We start from the raw sequence: 20,990 nt of genomic DNA, 5'->3' as shown, positions 1-20,990 counted from the left end.
ACCCAGGCGCCCCCACAATTTTATTTTAAAATGATGATTGTCCGTTCCAGTGAAGCGACAGTGGAGGGGAAGCTGAGGAGAGCCTGGCCCCCTCCTCATATCAGAAAGGATGGGGAGGTGGCCCTGGAGGGTGAAGGCGGGGAGGCATCTGAATGGGCAGATGCTGAGCAGGCCAGGGCTGGGGCGGGGGGTGGGGGCAGTGTGCAGAAAGGACACAGTAAAGCAGGCCTCCAAAGCACAGTTTCAGTCTGCATGTTCAGTCTCTGCTGACTGCCCATGGGGAAATCTTGGGCGAATTACCTGCCTTCTCTGTGCTTCTGCTCCCTCACCTGTGTCAGGTGACAGCAAGACACCTGCCTGCCTCTGAGGATTAAAGAAGTCGTGATGTGTGTTGGTCTCTATTACTCTTGTTAGTGTCCTTGGGGTTACCATCATAGTGGCAGGCCTGAAGCCCCAGGTGAGCATACCTGCCTTGGTCAGGGATGCCACCATGACCCTGGGCACGGGGCAGAACCTCTGTTCCCCACTTCACCAGAGACCTGTTCCCCTCTGCCAGAACCACTTGGGACGGGAGCTGGGTCTTGGATCTCTTCACTGCTCCCAGGGGCTTCCCGGGGACTTGGGCCTCGAGGGAGCCCTGCGGCCATCCCGTCCGCCCGTCCTGGGCAACCTGGGATGGCCTACCTGCAGTCGGGGCTGGCCCGAGGTCAGGCAACCGTGGGCTCGACCAGGGCCAGCGCTGGGGGTACCAGGAGTGCTCAGGCACGGTGGCTGCAGGTATGGGGTGGGCGCCGCGGCACCCAGGAGCGCGCGGGACAGGGTGGGGAGCTGCGGGGCGGGGTGGGGGCCGGGTGGCGGTGGGCCTGGCTGGGGTGGCAGAGACTAACCGGGCAGGGGCGGGGGGGGGGCGTGGCGTGGCGGGGGTGGGGTGGGGGCGGGACGAGGGCGGGGAGGGGGTGGCTGGGCCGGGTAGGGCGGACTGGGACTGGGGGCCGGGCCCGGCCGGGGGCGGGGCCGCGCCCCAGGGAGCCGCCCCGCCCGCAGGCCGCCCGCACCGCGAGGGTTAAGGCCCAGAGCCCTGCGGGCGGGGCGGGCGCACGCGGATTGGGGGAAAGTTTGGGCGCGGGGCGGGAGCGGGGCGGGCGCGGGGCGAGCCGGGGCGAGCCGATTGGAGGGAAGTTGTGTCGGGGCGGGGCGCGCGGCGGGCTCGGCGCTCGCTCCGGGAGAGTTGACAAAGCCCCGCAGGGAAGGACGCCTCGCGGCGCGGCGCCCCGGGCCCCTCGCCCCGCCGCCCCGGGACCCCGGCCCCGGCCTCCAGCCCCTGGACTCGACCCCTCCGCCCGCGCTGCCTCCGGACACCCGCCTCGGCGCCGGTCCTGGCCCGAGCCGCCCGCGCCCAGGTAGCGCCGCCCCGTCCCGAGGCCGGGCCCGGGGGCGCGGGGCGCCGGGGTGCGGCGCCCGGGGCGGCGATGACCGCGCAGCGCGTCCCGCGGGCCCGGCCCTGAGCCCCGCTGCCTGCCTGCCCCGCCGAGGTGAGACCCTCCGCGCGCCCGCGACCCCCGGGGGGCCGACTGGGAGGGCCTGCCGGGGAGGATCGGGGTCCGGGGTCCGGGATCTGGCCGGGGGCTGGGAGGGTCCGGGTTCCGGAATACAATATGCGAGGCCGCCGGGCACCGCACGCGCCGCCGCCGACCCTGCCTGGCCAGTGGTCCTGTCCGCGCCCCGCCCCCGCCCCTGCACCCCACGTGGGCCCCCCCAAGCGCAAATTTGTCCGCTAATGGCGCAGGCGATTATGTGCGCGGCCGCCGGTGTTGTGTGTCCCGCGGGCAGGGCCCGAGTTACAAGCGCCAGGAATCCAGACGGTGTTTAGAGACGGGGGGCGGCGGGGGAGGCCGGTAATTAGTGTAAACCCTTTGTCTGCCTTTGATACCCGCGGTGCTCCCCGCCGCCGCTTCCTCCGCCCGGAGCGCTGGCAGGGAGGGCGGGGAGGCCCGCACCCAGACCCTCGCATCCCGGGACTGCGGTGCTGGCGGCCCCGGGGCCCTAGTCTAGAGGGTGGCGACTCCTACTCTGTACGCCAGTGACCGACCCTCAATACCTCCAGGTCCGGACGGGCCAAGATGACGCCCAGCCCCACGTTGTTGCTGCTGCTGCCGCCGCTGCTGCTGGGGGCCCTCCCGCCGGCCGCCGCCGCCCGAGGTGAGTCCTGGCGCCCAGCCCGGCGCCCCGGCCTGCGCCAGCGCCGCCCCTTTCCCTCCCGGGCCTGAACCCTGCCACAGTGCCCGGCTGGCGCGCGTGCCTGCGCCCCGCCCCTACTGGCCTGGAGCTTGGTGGGTCTTCTCACCCTCTGGGCCCCCAGGCTCAGCCAGAAGGTACATCCCCCTTTGCCCGTGGGGTGCCCCAGCTCACCCCCAGCTCACTCTTGGGACTCTATGCTCACTGAGGGGGCACACCTCACCCACAAGGCCCCTCTCACCCAAAGATCACCCCGGCTCACCTGTGGGACCCCACACTTGCTGGTAGAGTGGACTCTGGCCCCAGTGCCTCTCAGGACACATGCGTGTCTGTATGTGTACCTGAGGTTGAGGGCAGTTGGTTACCCTGAGGATTTTTGTGGGGTAGGTTGTTTGGCACAATGAATCCAGTTAGGCCCCTATGAGGACCCAATTAGAACCAGAGACCCCCATGGTGGCCAGGGTGTGGTTTGGGGACAGTGGGGACATTGTTAGTGTTTGGGACTCATGACCCAGCCCTGAGACCTGAGCTGGCCCATCCCTGGGAAGATATAGGGTGGGGGGCTGGGGGATTGAGTGTCTGGAACATGGAGTTGCTGCATGGTGTAGGGGTGGGGGCTCGTCTCCAGGCAGACCCAGAGGACCACCTGCTTCAGGCCACATACTGTGTGTGGGTGTGTTCCATTCCAGGACTCAGATGCACGCTCACACACCTGATGTCCCAGTGGGCAGGCCTGCAATGTCTCCCGAGGGACGCTTGCCCCTGTACCCAGCCCCAGCAAGGTACAGCCTTGGCTGACGGGTGATGGGACATACGTGTTCACGGACTTCCGCCCGCCATCTTCTGCACTGGCCTCTTCTCGGCTAGGCGGGCCCTTTGGCCGGGCCAGCCCTTTGGGTGTGTTGACCACTCAGGAACGTCCCTGCCCTGTCCACCAGTCCTCTGAGGCTTCGCACCCCTCCCCCCCGCCACCCAGCGGGTACACCGAGCCCAGCCCGGCCTTATATGGGCACGTTCGGGAGTTGGGTGGCAGGCGGCAGCCCAGGTGGGCCTAATGCCACAGTACCCCCCCCCTGCCGCCTGCCCGGCTAGGGACTGGCCTGGTGGCCTGGTGGGGGCTGCCCAGGCGTGGCTGGGCCTGGCAGTGTCCTGGGCACGGCAGGCACTCAGGTCATATGCAGCAAGGCCCCCCCGCCCGCCAGTGGCTGGCAGCCTGGATTCTGATCCCTCTTTCATCTGCTTGGACTCCCCTCGATCCCACACCTGCCTGTCCTCTGGCTGCTCAGCCAGGAGCTCTGGAGGCCGCTGGCCTGGCCTGGTCATTGGCTGGATCCTGAAGCAGAGTGGCGGATGGCGGCAATGGCGGCGGGCAGCAGGGCCTGCCTCAGTGCCAGGGGGCCCTGGAGGGGCCACACCCAGCTCTCTTTCCCTCAGCCTTGGCCTTGGGACTGCGCCTTGTCTCCAGCCTTGGCCCTCAGGCCGGGTGTGCACTGCCCTGGCACCCACTCTCCAAGGGCAAGGTCCTGTGTGGCTTTGGGGGTGGGGTATGAGGCCCCTGTTCCTGAACAGTGCTGGCTTCCCCTCCAGCCTGGCCTTGAGGGGCACGGTAACTCTGGGCGCGCCCCCAGAGGGCCAGGCTGTTTGCCGAGAGCCGTCTTCCCTGTGCGTCACGCTCTCCACAGTCAGCCCGTCTCTACACTAGATCATGTTTTCAAAGTTCTTCTTACTGAAAGTTTCACAATCAGGGTGGGTTTGTCTTCAACAGCTTTTTCCAAATTGGAGGGAAGATAGGATTTGGGTTTCTCACAGTGGGAACTCGAGCAGCTCCGATGACCTTGCCTTTCCCAGAGAGCTCTAGAAGAACTTGTGGAAGGGCTTGTCGGGTTTGAGCTTTTCCACAGGGGAAGCAGTGGACAGGTCTCTGGACAGCCAGCCCTCGAAGTCACCTTCCTGTCCCCTGGACAGTGCTGGTGTGCCCTGGGAGGGCCGAGCGCTGCCCCCGGGGCCTGGCGCTGGCTGCTGGATGCCTCACGCCTCGGGCATAGTGACTTCTTGCTGTCTGGGCTGTGTTGGGAAGGGCCTACCAGTGTGTGTGAGGGCGTGCGGAGGACGCGCGGCCGTCAGGAGGGCTGTCGTCGTGTGCGTGTGCGCTGGCTGACCTTGCTTGGCCTCTGGCCAGGCCGCAGGGGCCTCCCCCAACCCTACCAGGCAGCCCCAGCTGAGGTGGATGTGCGGGAGCTGGGCCCAGGCGCTGTGAGGTGGGGATGCAGGCCAGCCGCCCCATTTATGTCTCGGGCCCCACTCCTGGAAGAGAAAATAAATCACTGTCCCCTCTGGGGGGAGGAGGGAGCCATGAACAAAGTCGCCTTTGGCTGGGTCTGGAAACTCCTACCGCAGGCTCCTTCTTCATTGTGCGGGAATCAATGGGCCTTCAACCCCCGCCCAGTGCCATGGGGAAATGTTGGTTTTTCCCAGCAGTGGCCTCAGCCTCCGGCCTGGGGTTTGGACACTGCTAAGAGTGCTAGCGGAGGCAGGCGGTGGTCCTGGTGGGCCGGGAGTCTCGCTGCTGGCCGCGTTGCTGCTGGTGGCGGGCCTTCTGTGCCATCCCAGTGGCCGTAGCCCTGGCATGCCCAGGACACAGCCTCTGGCCCATGCTGCCACCCCACCCTGCCTGCCATCTGTCTTTCTAGTGGTGGTCACTGTGTGCTCCTGGTCAAGCCTGTGGGTGTTCAGTGTGGCTACTCTTGGAGCCCGAGGGCAGTGGGGGCCACTGTCCTGGGCTAGTTCAGGCTGGGTCTGCAGCCAGACGGTCCACAGTCGAGGAAGTCTGGGGGAGGGAATTGGGGGCATAGGGAGAGACGTGGGTAGCACAGCCCGGAAGGAGGTATGGGTACTGGTCAGGTGAGGGGAGAATGGCCTCTGGGTGGGGGAAGAGCGTGGGCAGAGGTGGGCGGGTCACACTGACCAAGGTGGACATCTTGGGGCCGCAGACGCCCTGGTGTAGCTGGATGGGGGCCAGGAGTGGGAATAGGCCAGGACTGGGCTGAGAGGCTGGTTGGCTGGGGTGCAGGGCAAAGGGGTTGGGCACGTCCTGGGTGATAGCTTCCTGTCCCCAGTGAATTGCTGGGCCAGGGCCTTGAGGCTGGTGGGCCTGGGTCCCTTTGTCCCACAGGAACTGGCCTCGTTGGGGAGAACCAGCATGAGTCAGGGGCTCCCAGGTCTGTCCCTGGAATGCAGGGGGCAGTGTGGCAGGGAGGTGCTCCAGCCTGGGGCCTGCTGATGCCCAGGGCTTCCCTTTGTGGCAGGAAATAATGGCTTTCTTTCCCAGTTTGTTAGAGATTGACACAAGTCCTGCACTATGAAGAGATAAAGGGGCCTGGGGCAGCGGGTGGTGGAGAGGGAGCTGTGCCCAGCTCTGGCCTGGGACTGCCCTGGGTGGTGATCTCCTCTGACCCCACCATACTGAGCCTCAGGACACTGAGGGTGTCAGTGGTGCCACTGGCTGGCCCTGGCACTCTGTAGCAGCCTGCCCGGTCCAGTGGGGACCGTGGGCTTCACTGTGGAGCCTGGCAGCGGGTGCTGTGTGCCCTGTAGCCTGTGGAGATCTCAGGGATCCCAGTGTGCCACAGCCTCGTACCTATAGTCTGTCAGCAAGAAGCTGGCTGTGGGATGTTGGCTGGGACCCTGGGGTAGGTGAAGCTGGTGTGGGTGGGAGTGCGGGGCTCTGTGGCCTGGGGCTTGGGCCGTCCGGCGCTTGAGTCCTCACAGTGAGGAGCAGCACTAATGCCAACCTCTGACCTGGGGTTCCAGGCTCAGGAAACACCGTGTCACATGGGTTCAAGCCCATGGCGGGCAGGACCCTGGCTGCGCTGGTCCTCTTGTCCTGTTACCCTGTCCCCTGGGTCCAGCACCAGCTTGTGAGGGAGACCCAGGGGACCAGGTCCTTCTTCGCTCTGGGGCTGGGGCTGGGTCCCTCTAGGGAGGTGGTGATGCTAAACCAGTTCTAGGTGCATGATGTTTTTCTGAGGTTGGGGAGGGGGGCAGGGGTCAGCTTGGAGTCTGTGGACTTGGCAGGCTCTGGATGCAGCCACCGGGGTATGCCAGTGAGCCCTCCAGACTGGTCCTGGGGCCGTGGGGTAGGTGCCGTTAGCTGTTGGCCGTTCCTGTGGGGACCCCCTCCCCAGGGCAGCAGCCTGTCAGGGAATGCTCTGTGGCCCCCATGTGTGTCTTGGGAGTGGCAATGAGGAGGAGCCCTGGTCAGGTCTGGGCTGGAGGTCTGCCTCCAGGGCTTCCAGGGCCGGGGACAGACCTGGAGGGTTCCCCCACCAGCCTGTTGCCTTCCATGGTGCTGCTCCCCGGGCGGTGTGTCGGGTCAGACACCTCGAACAGCTTGCTGACTCAGTGGGTCAGGCTGTCCCTTTGTTGCACCCAGACGGCCTGGCTTCTGGGGCAACAGCCTGCCCTGTGGGTCCTACCAGTTCCATGGGTAGATCCCATGGGTTCAGCCCCCAGGGGCCGCCCGGGGCCTGCTGGTGATTGGGAGCCCATGTGTGTGCACGCATGTACCAGAGTGGCTCAGAACCAGGGTGGAGGCTGAGCCCTGCCTCTCACGGCTGTCCTCGGGTGGTCTTCATCTGGGCCCCCTCTTTTTAGCCGCCCAGCCCTTGTCTTCTTGGGGAGGGCACTGGCCCTGCGTGGTGTTCACCCACCAAAGGGACCAGCATAGGGACCCCCACTCTGCCGGAGAGTGTCCCCCTGCCTCTGCTGGTTCAGAGCGTACAGCCAAGCTAGACGGGACCTACCTCGCTTCCCTGCCCCCCGTCAGGCCCTGTCACAGAGTCCTTTGAGTCCTCTTTTCCAGACCACTTGACTTCTCCAGGAAGAGAGGGCTCCAGTGGCTCCAGCTGGCCATCCAAAGTCCCTTCCCAGCCAGTCCCAACAAGGTCAGCCTGATGGCTCCCCAACCAGCCAGAGGGTTCCTTCTAGGCTGGCCATTTCCAGGGCTTCTCAGGGCTGATTGGGAATGGAGTGAGCTCTGATGTACTGACCAGCTGATTCCTGCAGCCCCTCACTTCCACCCGTGTCCGTGGCCCCTGTGTGGGCAGTGTGGACTGGCACTTGGGGCCCCCGGGAGGGCTGGTGTCTGGCCCAGTTCCTCATGAAGGCCGCTTGGGGTCAGCAGGTCATGAATGCCTTGAGCGGCGGAGAGAGGGAGAGGCTGGCATGGGCAATGCCCCCCACAGCCAGGCCCAAGACAGACCTAAACAGGATGGGGGCTTGGGTGTGGTTCAGATGGAGCTGCCAGAGCAGGCCACCCCAAGAGGGGCACTGCAGCCCCCTAGGGGGATTGGGGAGGGTGTTGGGGAGAGATACCAGGAAGGGATGGGCAGCATAGAGGCCGTGAGGGTTAGGGAGGTGTGGGGGGCTGCACTTCAGGTGGCCCCCGAAGGTGTGTGGAAACTGCATGGGCTAGACTGCCACTGGGGTCCTGTCCCTAGCCCTCCAACATGTGTCACCCCTCCATCCGTCCCAGCTCCCCTGCTCCTTCAGCCCTCCTGGGCTCCGCTGGGATAGGAGGAGCATCAGCTGAGGTTATAGTGTTTTAACCCTTGAGCAACTGTCCTCACGGCAGGTGGGGCAAGGGGGTCTCTGGTGTGGGGAGTTTGCCTCTACTATTGGTGTATGACTGTGTATGTGCGTGTGCCTGGGAGCCTGTCTGTGGGTAGGGTGTGTGCATCTGTGGGGCAGCCCATGTGTCTGAGAACAGTGTCTGAGGGATAGCCTGTGTCTGGGGATTATATCTGGGGGACAGCCTGTGTGTCTGGGGACTGTCTGGGGGACAGCCTGTGTGTCTGGGGGACAGTGTCTGGGGGATAGCCTATGTGTCTGGGGGATAGCCTATGTGTCTGGGGACAGCGTCTGGAGATGGCGTGATGAGGTGGATGTATGGCACCTGAGTTCTGGGTGGTGGCTGGGAAGCCTAGAAGTGTAGGCTGGATATATGGGGTCTTCCTGGTTGCTGCCCCCTGACCCCTCCCCACACCCCCATTCTAGTATGTTGTCACAGCTGTGGGGATGGGGTAGGGCAGGAAGGAGAGAGGGAGGAGAAGGGGGTGTGGTGGTCCTCTCTCTGCCTACGGCATTGATGTTCAGCCCCCTTGAGGGGTGAGACCCAGCCCCAGCCTCCATTTACCCCCTCCACCTGGCCATCCACATCCTGCCCATGCCCCCCAAAATTCCTCAAGGCTGTGGCTTGGGGCGCATGGAAGGTCAAGGGCTTCCTGGAGGTCGTGCTTGTGGGGAAGGTGCCTGTGCTGAAGGATCCAGAGACTGCCCTACAGCTGGTGGGAAACTGCCCCCGCTCCGCCCCCTGCACACCCTCCAGCTGCCCATCTGCCTCAGGTCTTGCCTCAGTTTGCCTCTGGCTGGGTGGGTCGGGCACCTGACCAGGTGGAACAATGGGGGCTTGTGTTTCCTGAGCTAAATATAGAGCCGTGGCAGTCACACTGGCGGCCAAAATCCCCAGGAATCTGGTGGGGGGGCTCCCTCCGGTGAGCCTGCTGGGGTCTTTGCAGAGGCAGGGGGTGGCGGGGGCAGGGAAGGCCCGGCTCAGGGGGAGGGGAAGGGGGCTGTTTGCTTTAGGATAAGGCTGGCTCCGGCTGGGGCCTCTGGCTGCCTGCCTGTCCCCCTGTCCTGCATGCAGGCCAGCCCTCAAGGCCACACCTCCGTTCCGTCTGGCAGTCACTGGGCTCTGTCCTCCTCTCTGCAGTGGCTGAGGGGGCATGTGGCCTCTGTGGTCCAGTAGATGCCCCTGACCCGCACTCCTCATACCCCACTGCCTGGTACAGGTAGGGGGCAGGGCTGCAGGTGCCCCTCCTGGCCCTGGAAGCGCTGTCTGTTGGGTCCTCTCTCTGCCACTGACGCAGGCTTCTTCCAGGATGGGGCCAGGACAGGAAAGCCTGGGGAGAGAGGGATACCGTCTTAGCCCCCGACGCTTGCCAGGCAGTGTTTGGGCCTGTGTGGACAGCCAGGTGTCAGCCTGGGGGCAGGCTGAGGGGGTCCCCTTTCTGTCCTACAGTCTGGGGTGCCCCTTTGAATAGTGGGATTGCAAGCAGTGACAAGTGTTGGACAGGGCCTGCCTGGGAGTAAGGCTGGGACCCTGGGCACGCTGGGGGGCCTCAGGAGACCCCCGCAACTGTCTCACTGTGACTTGGTGGGTGTCTGGGGGGCCCCATATGCAACTGAGAAATTTGGGAGAGGTAGATCTCAGCAGCTGCTTGCTGGGGTCCTGGGGGCCTGGAGGGGGCTGGCTGAGAGTGCAGGGATGGCCTGGGGCCCATGTTAGGAGCCCCATGGCAGGAGTGGGGGGAACCTTAGCAGAGGCAGAAGCATTCCTGGGGGTGTGCTTCGTGGGGTAGGTGGGAGGGTAGGTGGGGCTGGGTAGGGCCCTCCCCAACCTCAAGCTCCCTTTTCACCAGTGGGCATAGAGGGCACAGAGGGAAGGGCCTGGTGTTGCTGTGCTCCTGCTGTGCCCCCTAACCCTCCATTCCCTTAGCAAAGCCGGGCCCCTCTCTGCCTAGACCCTGGGCTGTCAGCTCTCTCCATTCGAATGGGGGCCAACACCCCCTGCCCTCACCACCAGCAGACCAGTGGTGTAGGGCTACACTTCGCACAGGTCCCCTGGGGCTGGGAGATGGTGCACAGGAAGCTGCTACGAGCCTCTGGAAAGCCCAGGGACGCGCTCTGGGTCCTGGAGGGGAAGGCTGGCAACACAGCCAGCTGGTACTTAAACACCATAGAAACACCAGCTGGTTCTTGAGAACACATGCTGCCCGCAGGCCCCATAGCTGTGCATCTCAGGGCGGCTGCTGGCCGGCTCCTCTGGGAGGCCAGGACACAGGATTCAGGCCGTCCAGGCCCTAGTGGCCACGGTGTGGAGTGAGCACCCCTGGCCAACAGCCAGAGAGCGGGATCCTGGGAGCTAGACCCCGGAAGGGCAGCGGGGTGCCCAGAGCCATCTGCTCTGGTCTGGGTGTATGGTCAGCAGGGCAAGTGTAAGGGCTCAGCGCCCCCTGAGGTCGCCCCAAGGTGCAGGAGCCTTGGGGCTTGGCCAGAAGGCGACCCCACCTCTCTGGGACGCCGGCAGTGTCCTCTGCAGCCAGCTAGCCGTGCCTGCTGGCTCTGCACCCAGGAGGCACCGAGGCTGGCCGTGAGCTGGGACAGGGCTGGGAGTGGGTTTCTTCCCGCTGGTGACTTGGGCTTCTTCTATTGGGGGACAGTGGGCAGGGGGCTGCCAGCCAGACAGGAACCCTGCTGCTTGCCCTTGGACCCCAGGGACTCAGGGTCATGCCGCCTTATCATGCCACTCTGCCCAGCCTCCTGCCAAGGTGCCGCTGGCATCAGGGAGGCCCTTGGCCAGGCACACATAGCCGGGCACTGACCGGACCATGAGACACATCTGTTTGTGCTACACGGACTTGGTGCTGTGTGCCTTGCCTGTGGGGAGTACATGGGGGTCCATCCTGGCTCGCCTGTGGACGCACAGCCTGGGTGAGCCGCTCTGGCCCCTCTGTATCCTGGCTCCTCCGTGACATGATGTGACAGCACATCCGGGGAGCTCAGATCCCAGCAGTGGCAGGATCCAGGAGACTGCTGACCCCTGCGGGCTGGGGCCAGGGCCCAGGGCTTCAGACCCCCACTGCCTGGGCTGGTCAGGCAGGCAGCTGACGGGGGCTCCCGCACGCAGGCCTGCCTGCACTCCTAACCACTGGCCACCTGCCCCTCCCTGACTGAGCCCTCTGTCCCACCCACAGGCCCCCCGAGGATGGCAGACAAGGTGGTTCCAAGGCAGGTGGCCCGGCTGGGCCGCACTGTGCGGCTGCAGTGCCCCGTGGAGGGAGACCCGCCGCCACTGACCATGTGGACCAAGGACGGCCGCACCATTCATGGCGGCTGGAGCCGCTTCCGGGTGCTGCCCCAGGGCCTGAAGGTGAAGGAGGTGGAGCGGGAGGACGCCGGCGCCTATGTGTGCAAGGCCACCAACGGCTTCGGCAGCCTCAGTGTCAACTACACCCTCATCGTGATGGGTCAGTGATGCCCACGCTGGGGCCATGCCGTGTGAGCCCAAGTCCACGTGAGCCCGGGAAGCAGACCTTCCCTGTGCGGCCCCACCCCACCCCAGTGCTGCTACCAGGAGGAGACCCACCTGCCCGCCTCCTCCAAGCCCAGGACAGGGGCCTGACCTCTGGGGCCACCACCCCCAGCCTGGGCCCTCCTCCTCAGGCCTGTGCCACGGGGTCCCCAGAACTTCCGCTGACGGGGAGACCCAGGCTGGCTAGGGGGTGGCAGGAGTGGGCATGGGAGAGCCCCAGGGTGGTGGTCTTGTGAAGGGCCTGGCTGGGAGGCCAGGCCTTGGCGTCGGCTCTGACTTTGAGGCTCAGATTTCAGAGTTCAGAGGGGCCGCCAAGGGCCTTGTGTTCTCTTCTGCCTCTGGGGCTCTGGTGTGGGGGCTGGCGGGGTCCCCAGAGACACACCCATGACTCGCTGGTACCGGGAGGGCTCCTGGGCTGGGGGCCTGGAGGTGGGGCTCTCTGGCAGCCATGGCACCCCATCTCGCAAAGGGGGCGAGCTTGACACGGCCCGACATCATGTGCGGCCCCCTCCCTGGGTCCCTGACTGGGTGGAGGAGGCTGTGACAGGAAGGGCATTCCTTGGCCTTCCCCACCCCCGATGGGCCCCCTGCTCTGGATCGTGGAATGGGAACACGGCTGGTGTCCCCCCCACTGTCCTCTGAGAGGGGAGGGTGACGAGGCGGTATGTGAGCCATGTCAGCTCTCCAAGGCTTCGGCCCCCTTGATGTGGGCTAGGGTTACCGCAGCTGCCGGGCGGGCCCGGCCCCCTCCTCCCACTGGGCCTGCAGACCCCCCGGAGCCGGGGGGGCTCTGTTGGGGTCACCTGCACCCAGGCAGCAGGCTGGGCGGGCAGCTCTTGCCCAGCTGTCTCTGGGATTCTGAGAGGTGGGTGTGCCCTGGGGGCGCGCATGTGTGTTTGCAGAGCTCTCCCAGCTGGGCCAGAGGCCAGAGCCTGGGAACCAGCCTGGGGTCGGGAGGGACAGTGTTGGGGCCCCCCTCATTGCTGTCCTCTCTGCAGATGATACTGGCGCAGGAAGGGAGCGTTTGGGGCACGACGGTGCCTCCGGGGGCCAGGAGGATGCAGCCAGCAAGCAGTGGGGTGAGAGGGGGTGGGCATCGCCGTCCTCCCTGGGCATGGGTGGGGGTGGCCTCCCAGTGTCCTGCTCACCCGTGTGCTGGCCATTCCGCAGCGCGGCCCCGCTTCACGCAGCCCTCCAAGATGAGGCGTCGCGTGATCGCTCGGCCCGTGGGCAGCTCTGTGCGGCTCAAGTGTGTGGCCAGTGGGCACCCACGGCCCGACATCATGTGGATGAAGGACGACCAGGCCCTGACAGGCCTGGAGGCCGGGGAGCACAGGAAGAAGAAGTGGACACTGAGCCTGAAGAACCTGCGTCCCGAGGACAGTGGCAGGTACACGTGCCGTGTGTCCAACCGCGCAGGTGCCATCAATGCAACCTACAAGGTGGACGTGATCCGTGAGTGCAGGGGGCTGGGGTTGGGGCGGGGGTGGGGTGGGAGCGACCCAAGGTGGTGCCGATGACCCGCTGTGTCTCCTTGCAGAGCGGACGCGCTCCAAGCCTGTCCTCACTGGCACACATCCTGTGAACACGACCGTGGACTTCGGGGGCACCACATCTTTCCAGTGCAAAGTGCGCAGCGATGTGAAGCCGGTGATCCAGTGGCTAAAGCGTGTGGAGTATGGCGCCGAGGGCCGCTACAACTCCACCATCGATGTGGGCGGCCAGAAGTTCGTGGTGTTGCCCACAGGGGATGTGTGGTCGAGGCCCGACGGCTCCTACCTCAACAAGTTGCTCATTGCGCGCGCACGCCAGGATGATGCCGGCATGTACATCTGCCTGGGGGCCAACACCATGGGCTACAGTTTCCGCAGCGCCTTCCTGACGGTGCTCCCAGGTGCGCCCCCTCCCTGCTCCCACCCCGGCTACGCGAGGCGCCACATGAGGCCACGGGCTGGCCAGTCGCGGGCTGTCCTGGGACCCGTGGCGACATTGCTCTCCCCACCCCCATCCTTGGCCTCTCTTGCAGACCCCAAGCCACCAGGGCCCCCCGTGGCCCCCTCATCCTCGACCACCAGCTTGCCGTGGCCTGTGGTCATCGGCATCCCGGCTGGCGCCGTCTTCATCCTTGGCACCGTGCTCCTGTGGCTCTGCCAGGCCAAGAAGAAGCCGTGCACACCCGGGCCCACCCCACCTCTGCCTGCACACCGCCCACCCGTGGCCGCCCGCGACCGGGCCGGGGACAAGGACCGTCCCATGCCCCCCAGCCTCGGCCCTGCCCCTGGTGTGGGGCTTTGCGAGGAGCTCGGGCCTCCGGCGGCACCCCAGCATCTGCTGAGCCCGGGCCCATCTGCCGGGCCCAGACTTTATCCCAAACTCTACACGGACGTGCACACGCACATGCACACACACACGCACTCGCACACGCACTCGCACGTGGAGGGCAAGGTCCACCAGCACATCCACTACCAGTGCTAGCCAGTGCCACGGGTTGGGGCCCCACCCACCGGCCCTGCGGAGCCCAGGGTGAGGCGGCGGGCCCATGTGGGGCAGGTGGCTGCGCAGAGAGCTGGGGCCTAGGCAGGAGGCACAGTCAGCACCCTGGGGCGCCCTGGGTGACACACACATACCTCTGGACACACACACACATATACATACACACAGACACACACACAGACACACACACACACATACACCCCTCAGACTAAGACACCTGGGAAGGTCTGTGCCGGCAACTTTGCAGTGTGCATGTAGCAATGGGCTAGTTGATGAAGGAACCCCTTGCCCCATGAGGAGGGTTCCACAGGGGCCACGGTCAAGCCACCCCTCCCCGCGCCTGGCAGGGGGTCTGAGAGGACCCTGGCCAAATCCCCAAGCCCTGCCCTGTGCCGGCTGCCATGTCCCTACCCAGGTCTCCACCAGCGGCTGGCTGTGTTTGCCAGTACCTGTCTGGGCATTCCCCAGGCTCCCGGGCCAGGAGGTCAGGCAGAGCAGTCTTGGCCCCTGCCCTGAGAGGCTGGAGCCCCCTGGGGGTGACCCTGCCCTCGCCAGAGCGAAGGGCCCTTGATATTTATATTTAAGAAAAGAAAATAATAATATTAATAATGCTGGAAGGAAGGTGTACCACAGAGCCTGCCTGACCTCAGGCCCGGGATGCACCTGGCCTGCTGGCCAACTGGATGGCCGCCTCAGGGCCGGGCACCATTGCCCCACTGCCTGTGGCAGCCCCAGACCTCTGTAATTTTATATAGAGTTTGAGCTGAAGCTTCGTATATTTAATTTATTTTGTTAAACAAGAAAATGTGCATCCTCTTCCATTAAGCTGATGTTTTTGCCTTTGGCTTGTGCGTGTGTGCATGTGTGTGCGGGCCTGGGTCTGTGTACGGGCATGTTTGTGGGCCTGGTCTGTGAACAGGCATGTGTGCCCATGTGTGCTTATGTCTGTGTACAGCTGTGTGCGTGGCCATGCCTGTGGGCCTGTGTGCCAGGCGCAGGCTCCAGGAGTCCTGTAGTTGGCTAGGGTTCTGGGATGACACCTTGGGGTCCCGGGGCCCCGTCAGCTGCCCTGAACTGGACTCAGGTGGCCGTGTTTGGAGCATTGACTGACTCACACCCCTACCAGCAGCTTCCTAGCTAGCTAGAGTCCCGCCTGGTCCAGTGGATGTCCCATCTCTTACCCGTACGGCCCTGAGGGCCCTCAGTGTAGGGCCTGTGGTTTCCCTGCCCCACACTCTGGGACTTCAGCTGGTGGCCTCGGAGGAGTGGGGCCTCGTTGTCATCCCTGTCCTGGTGCCTGCCGCCTAGAGGATGCAGTCCCGACTCTGCCAGCCACTACTGGGCCATGAACCATGGTCTCACTCCAGCTGCGGACCCTGAGGCTGGGACTCACTGCGTCTTAAGAAAAGGCACTAAGTTAAGATGATTTTAGCAAAGCCACTCGTTTGAGGTGCTTTGGGTCCCCAGAGCTTCAGAAGGTCTGGCTGAAGGAATGGGGCTTTGCTGGTGTTAGGGGCACTGGAGGGAACATGAGTAGTTTCTGCCCAGCCTTACCGGCCAGTACACTCACCACACCACCTGGTTCTGCTGGTTCCTTGCAGCCAGAGCTCCCCAAGGTCAGGGCCGAGCCTCTCCTGGCTCCCTTCTCCTCAGCCGAGGGCAGGTCTGGGAACCCTGTCCTCTGGTGTCTGGGGCTAGGCCCCATCCTCTGGCCCTCTTCCACTGGGCCCTCTGGTGTCCCTGGGATGGACCCCACTCTTTCTGCCCCAAGGAGGCAGGGGCTAGCCATGAGGGAAGGCTCACTGGGGCAATCCTGATTCCATAGGCAGTGACGGAGCCTGGGCAGGGCTGGTGGTGGCCAACTTCAGGGGACACCATGGGAAGCCAGCTGTGGCAGCTCTGCTGGGCAAGCAGGGGGAGCTGTGGGAGCTTCAGGTAGCCACAGCTGGTGACCAGCCAATGCTCTCCAGACAGGACAGGCTCTGGGGCCTGGAGCCCGGATGTGTTTCTCTCCCAGGTGGGGGCGGGATGGAAAGAGTCAGCCTTGGGTGGCAGGGAGAACTCAGGCTACAGGACAACCATAGGCCATGGAAGTGAGGTTTCCCTTGCCGCCCCCGCACCTGGGAAGGTACACCTCCTACCCCCTACATGGACCTCCAAAGGTGCCCGTGCCCTTCACAGCTGAGGTCCAGTTTCTCTGCCTGGGCCTCACATGGGAACTGCTTCTGTCTTCTGTCCCCAAGGAGTTCTGATGGTCCGTCTCTCAGGGGCAAGACAGGTCCAGCAGGGCCCTGGGTCCTGGTTCTCACTGAGACCGGCAGCCCTGGGCTCCATACCCCCTGTGCCCTTTCAGGGCTTCTGAGGGGAGGCAGGCACTGAGGGACTGGTGACTCTGTGAATACATGGGGGCCCTGCCCGGTCTCCCCGAAGCCCTATGTGTTCATTACCACACCTGGGGCTCAGGGTCCTCAGCTGCAGCCTGTCCCACAAAGACCTCAGCCTCCTGCTCTAGGGGTGACCACATGGGTCCAGACCCCTCTCATGCCCTTTTCAGGGGCCACCTGTGGCTTCCAGACCCTTCTCCCTTGGCCCCACCCTGTACTTCTGCTCTCCTGGGATGTCTCCCACTCTGTGCTGCTTCCTGCTCTGTGCTGCATGACTCCTGGGAGATTTCCGGGTCTACCTGGGTAATCCTTGACCCTGACTTCTGTCCCCTCTGTTGCAAGGTCCCATTTTGAGTCCCCCCCATATTGTAGGGACCACCCTGTGCCCCACACTCCCAGGATAGAATCTCGTTTCCTGCACACCACATGTGGGGGCAGTGGAGGGGACAGCAGTGTGGACAGACCGTGGGGTCTAGGGCATGGGGGAGGGGTGAGACGGGGGAGAGTAGACGCTAGGCCGGGTACAGGGGCTGTGAAAGATGGGGGCCCCAGGGGTCCCAGGGCTGGGCCTCCTCGAGCAGACCTCTGGTGGCTAACTAGCAGTGGAACTTCTCTTGGAGCCTGGCCTTTTTGCCCATCCCACCCTGCTCCTGAGCCCATGCCCTGTGGGTGCCGGTCCCCCCTTGGGGACTCCCAGGTCTGATGCAGAGGGATAAGACTCAGCTGATGTTAAGGGCAGAGTCCCCCACCCAGAATGGAGCCCTAGGGACAGAGAGAGGGGGTGGGGTGGTGGGCTTCCCCTGCCCCACCATGGCCCCTACTGCTTGGGCAGAAAGGTCAGCAGGCAGCTGTCAAGGCTCTGGGGACCACCAGCAAGGACACAACAGCTGGTGTCCCCAGCTTTGTGGGGTTCTCTGTGGGGCGGGGCCGGGCCCTACCCTGGGAGCTCCCAGTTTGGAGGCAGAGGAGAGGGACCCAGCTGCGTCCTCAGAGTGACCCCCAGCCATGCCAGGCTGGACAGGGACTTCTGACAGGCCACATCAGGAGACCGCTGCTGGCGTCCTTGGTGGGGGCATGGCACACGGTGGGTGGAGCTCCAGTACTGAGCCGGGCTACAAGCTTCCCCTCGATCTGTTCCCGGGTGGTGATAAGCCAGTCCCTCCAAGCCCAGAGACTTGAAAGGGCGGCTACCGCTCTGACACTTTGGGCGCGAGCCCCCCCACCACGCACCCTTCCCGGCCATCCTGGCTTCAAAGGGGAGTCTCATCCCACAGCTGTCCAGGGTGTGTGGGGGGGGGCCCAGGCTGATGAGAATGAGGGGGACGTGGGACAACCCCACCCGCACAGGACTTGGGTTGGGACAGCCTGGCAGGAGATCAGAGTCTTGTCCTAGGGTCAGGCCAGGGGACAGGGAAAGGAATGCAGGATATGGGACACATGAGAGGTGTCAGGAACATGGGACATGCAGTCAGGACACAGGATGGGGACAGCCATGGCCTGGACTCAGCACCCAGAGCTAAGAGCCCACAGGGGATGGCCAGGCTGCCCCTGCTGCTGACGCTGGGTTTTGTGGGGCTTGGAGGATCCTGGCCTTGTGGCAGGGGCTGTGGGAGGCAGGGTGTGATATGGGGACCCCCATAGGGCCACCCCTGCTTGGGGAGATAGGCCTCCTGGCTGGACTTGATGTCCCAGGAGCCCACGGCGCTTAATAGAGTCCCTGCCACATCCAGGGGACCCATGGAAGGGCTTGGCTGGGTGGAGGGGGCAAGGGTGGGACCTATTGGCCAGGGCGCCCTCTGTGCCCTGTGCTGACCCCACCGCACGTGTACCTAGCCCCACATGGCCACCCTGGCCTGGAAAGCTGGGGCTCAGATGCTCTCCTGGAGGGCTTGGGTGATGTAGAGTCCTTGGTTTTGGGGTTTACTTTTAGGCTTCATGACAGTGTCTCTGGGGAAGCATTTGGCCAGGACCATGTCGGGATGCTGATGGAAGGCCTGCTGGAGCTCGGAAACCCTTGGTGACCCAAAGGCAGGGCTAGCCTGCAGTGGCCCCGGGGCTGGTGGGATCTGTGACAGGACCCCCTCCCCATGGCCATACCTCCAGCCCCCACACTGAGCTCTGAGGGGACTTGGCTTGTGGGAGCAGAGGGCAGGGTCAGGGGGTGAAGGTGGGGTAAAGGAGGGAGCAGAAAGGGTCCACACTCCCCCTACCCGGTGAAGACGACAAGACAGGACAGGAGCCCCAGGGGAAATGTCCATCCAGCTCTAGTGGCTCTGGGCCCTAGCAGGATGGCCACAGGCCCCACACAGAGCCCTCACACTGTCCGTCCCCCTTACAGATAGGCCTGGTCCCTGTGGCATGAGTATGCAGCCCAGTGGGGGCTTCTGGACCAGCCCCTCACCATGACCCCTGGCACCGTCCCTGAGGCATCCACTCCCCAGCCTGGGACGGGCCCAGGGGCAGCTCTGGTTTCCAGCACTGACAGCCCAGTCTTGCCTGCTTGACCCTGTGAAGGTGTGTGCTGGCCCTTTGGAGATTCAGCCCTGTCCTGTCAGCAACCCCAGCCACCACCACCCCCGCCCTGTGTAGCTCTCCACAGCCCCTGCTTTGGCTCAGGGGTCCCTCCAGGCTGGCACTCTGCCCCAGACACTCTGGTCCCTGGACTGCAGCTGTCTGTGCTGGGACCATCAGGGACCCCAGCCCCCCACAGGCCCACGGACTTCAGTGATACCAGGTGGGAGCTGGAACACCTCCCTGGGCCTGAGGGATCCTGAGGTGCAGAGCCCACCTCCCCTGCCCCCTGGGGCTTCTCCTGTGGGGATGACGCTGGGGACAGCAACCCTCAGCGGTGCTGTCTGGCCTCCCGAACCCACTCGTCTGCTAAGGGGGCCTGGGGCCCTGTGCGGTGGGCTCAGGGGCTCCCCACATATACTTCTATGGGCAGCAGCTGGGTGCAGACCCTGTGGCTGCTGAGGCCCAGTCAGCTGCTAGTGCCCTAGCTGTGTGGCTCCGTGGGAGGGAGCCACTGACCCAGACCTCCTGTGCCCCCGCCCTGGGAATTCCACTCAGCCCGGGTGTGGTGGAGGTCGGGGGAGGGGTGGAGACTCAACACAGACTCAGCCTCGGCCTGGGGCAGGGCAAGGAGCAGGCATGCGGGGTGGGGGGTGGGAGGGGGAGGTGGTGGCTCTGCACACGTCTGCCTCTCGGGGTCCCGACTGTTTCTGTTCAGGGGGCCTTGGGTCTGGAGTTTGTCTGGGATGACAAGGCAGTGCGCCTGGGTCGGGTCCAATGACCAGCACGGCGGCTAGGGGCTTCCTAGGAGTGGCAGCCCAGCAGCCAGGGTCACACGCTGCCCCTTACTTCCTGACCTCGGGCCCCGTCCGTCTGGGCCTGCAGCCTGGAGTTTTACTCACTCCTCCCGCCGCGCCAAGGCCTCTGTCCCAAGCTGGAGGGGGCATGTGCTCGTCCAGAGGCTGTGCCGACCCCTGTCCACACCACCTTCACAGGCCAGGGAGGCCAAGGGCGCAAGTGTGTGAGGACGCCACCAGCTGTCCCATAGCCAAGTCTTGGCGGGAGGAGCAAGTGGCCTCCTGAGCACCTCAAGGGTGAGCCATGCCCTGTGTGTGAGGGGGGTGATGCCTCAGGGAAGGGTCCAGATTGGGGCCAGATGTCTCTCCCCATGCACCCCCTCCAGGGGTGGAGGAGGACACACAGAGGGTCTGCAGTAGCCTCAGGTGAGGGAGTGGTGGGGCCTAAGGCTGCCCTGCCCCCCACCACAGCTGTATACCCCACCCCCACTCCCTGTGACAGCCAACAGCTGCTGGGCATCTGGCCTGTGGCCGGCAGGTGGTGACAGCTGCCAACAGCTGGCTGGAGGGAGGGTCAGGCAGGCCTTATCCTGAGGGGAGGGAGGGAGTGGAGCAGTGGGTGGTGGGTTTTCCCCAGGGAGTCCCGGGGAAGGCCAAGCTCCTGTGTTCCTAAAGAGCCCTGCCCTGGTCCTGGAAGGACCCTCACTAAGAGGACAGTGGGGAGCCAGCAGGGGTGTCTTTGCCCTGCTGCCAGGGCTGAGGATCCATCTGCCTCTTGAGGAGCCAGGGGTCTGGGGGCTCCCTGAAGGGAGGGGCAAGGACCACAGAACCAGGGAGGTGAGAGGAATGGAAGAGGCTGGGCCTTGCAGTGTCCACCCTGAAGGGAGGAGGAGCAGGTGGGCTCCCGTGGCGACTAAGAGTGGGAGCCCGCTTGTGGCGCTGGGCTCCTCTCGGGTCTCCTGGTAAGGGATGGGGGAAGCGCGTTGTACCCAGACTTCCCGGAAAACCACGAGCCTCAGTGGGTGCCTGGAGATATGTGAGACTCTCCCCTGGGACCATCATCCTCACGGCTCCAGGCCCTCCCAGAATCATCCCAGTAGCCCCCCAGGAACCACCCCCTGAGCTGGGGACAGAACCAGAGCTGCCCCCTGCCTAGCAGGGAACCCCTCTGGGTCATGCCCTGGGCACCTGGTTGGCGGGCCACCTTTCTTTAGGCAGGACCCTGTGAACAAGGGCCCATGAGCTCAGGGTGGTCATGACCCTCTGCCCTCTCTGAGCCCCCTCTGGGAGCCAGCATCTGGCCTTGTCTGGCTCTGACGCTCTGACGGGTGGGCAGGACGGTGGGGGTGCTGGGGTCCCAACCCTACCCACTCCTGGCCCGGGCTGTAGGGAGCCATGACCCCCGCCTCCCCCACCTGT

At 64.7% G+C, this 20,990-nt stretch overlaps 1 protein-coding gene across 1 annotated transcript; it reads left to right on the top strand.

Annotated features, from left to right (window-relative positions):
• Positions 1-1,450: 1,450 nt before the first annotated feature.
• FGFRL1 (fibroblast growth factor receptor like 1) lies at positions 1,451-14,698 on the top strand. Its single transcript, XM_044267977.1, has 7 exons — positions 1,451-1,532; positions 2,105-2,199; positions 11,049-11,321; positions 12,385-12,465; positions 12,557-12,841; positions 12,927-13,280; positions 13,413-14,698. The coding sequence occupies exons 2-7, from the start codon at positions 2,121-2,123 to the stop codon at positions 13,859-13,861; spliced, it is 1,521 nt and encodes a 506-aa protein (XP_044123912.1). The 5' UTR covers positions 1,451-1,532; positions 2,105-2,120; the 3' UTR covers positions 13,862-14,698.
• Positions 14,699-20,990: the final 6,292 nt, after the last annotated feature.

This window comes from Neovison vison, chromosome 11 (genome assembly GCF_020171115.1).
Source record: "Neovison vison isolate M4711 chromosome 11, ASM_NN_V1, whole genome shotgun sequence".
Taxonomy (NCBI): domain Eukaryota; kingdom Metazoa; phylum Chordata; class Mammalia; order Carnivora; family Mustelidae; genus Neogale; species Neogale vison.
This window is presented reverse-complemented; position numbering and strand designations above follow the sequence as displayed.

Coding starts and splice junctions, on each gene's coding strand:
- FGFRL1 (XM_044267977.1), top strand. CDS start 2,121: ATGACGCCCAGCCCCACGTTGTTGCTGCTGCTGCCGCCGCTGCTGCTG. Junction 2,200..11,048: donor GCCGGCCGCCGCCGCCCGAG/GTGAGTCCTGGC, acceptor TCCCACCCACAG/GCCCCCCGAGGATGGCAGAC. Junction 11,322..12,384: donor CTACACCCTCATCGTGATGG/GTCAGTGATGCC, acceptor TCCTCTCTGCAG/ATGATACTGGCGCAGGAAGG.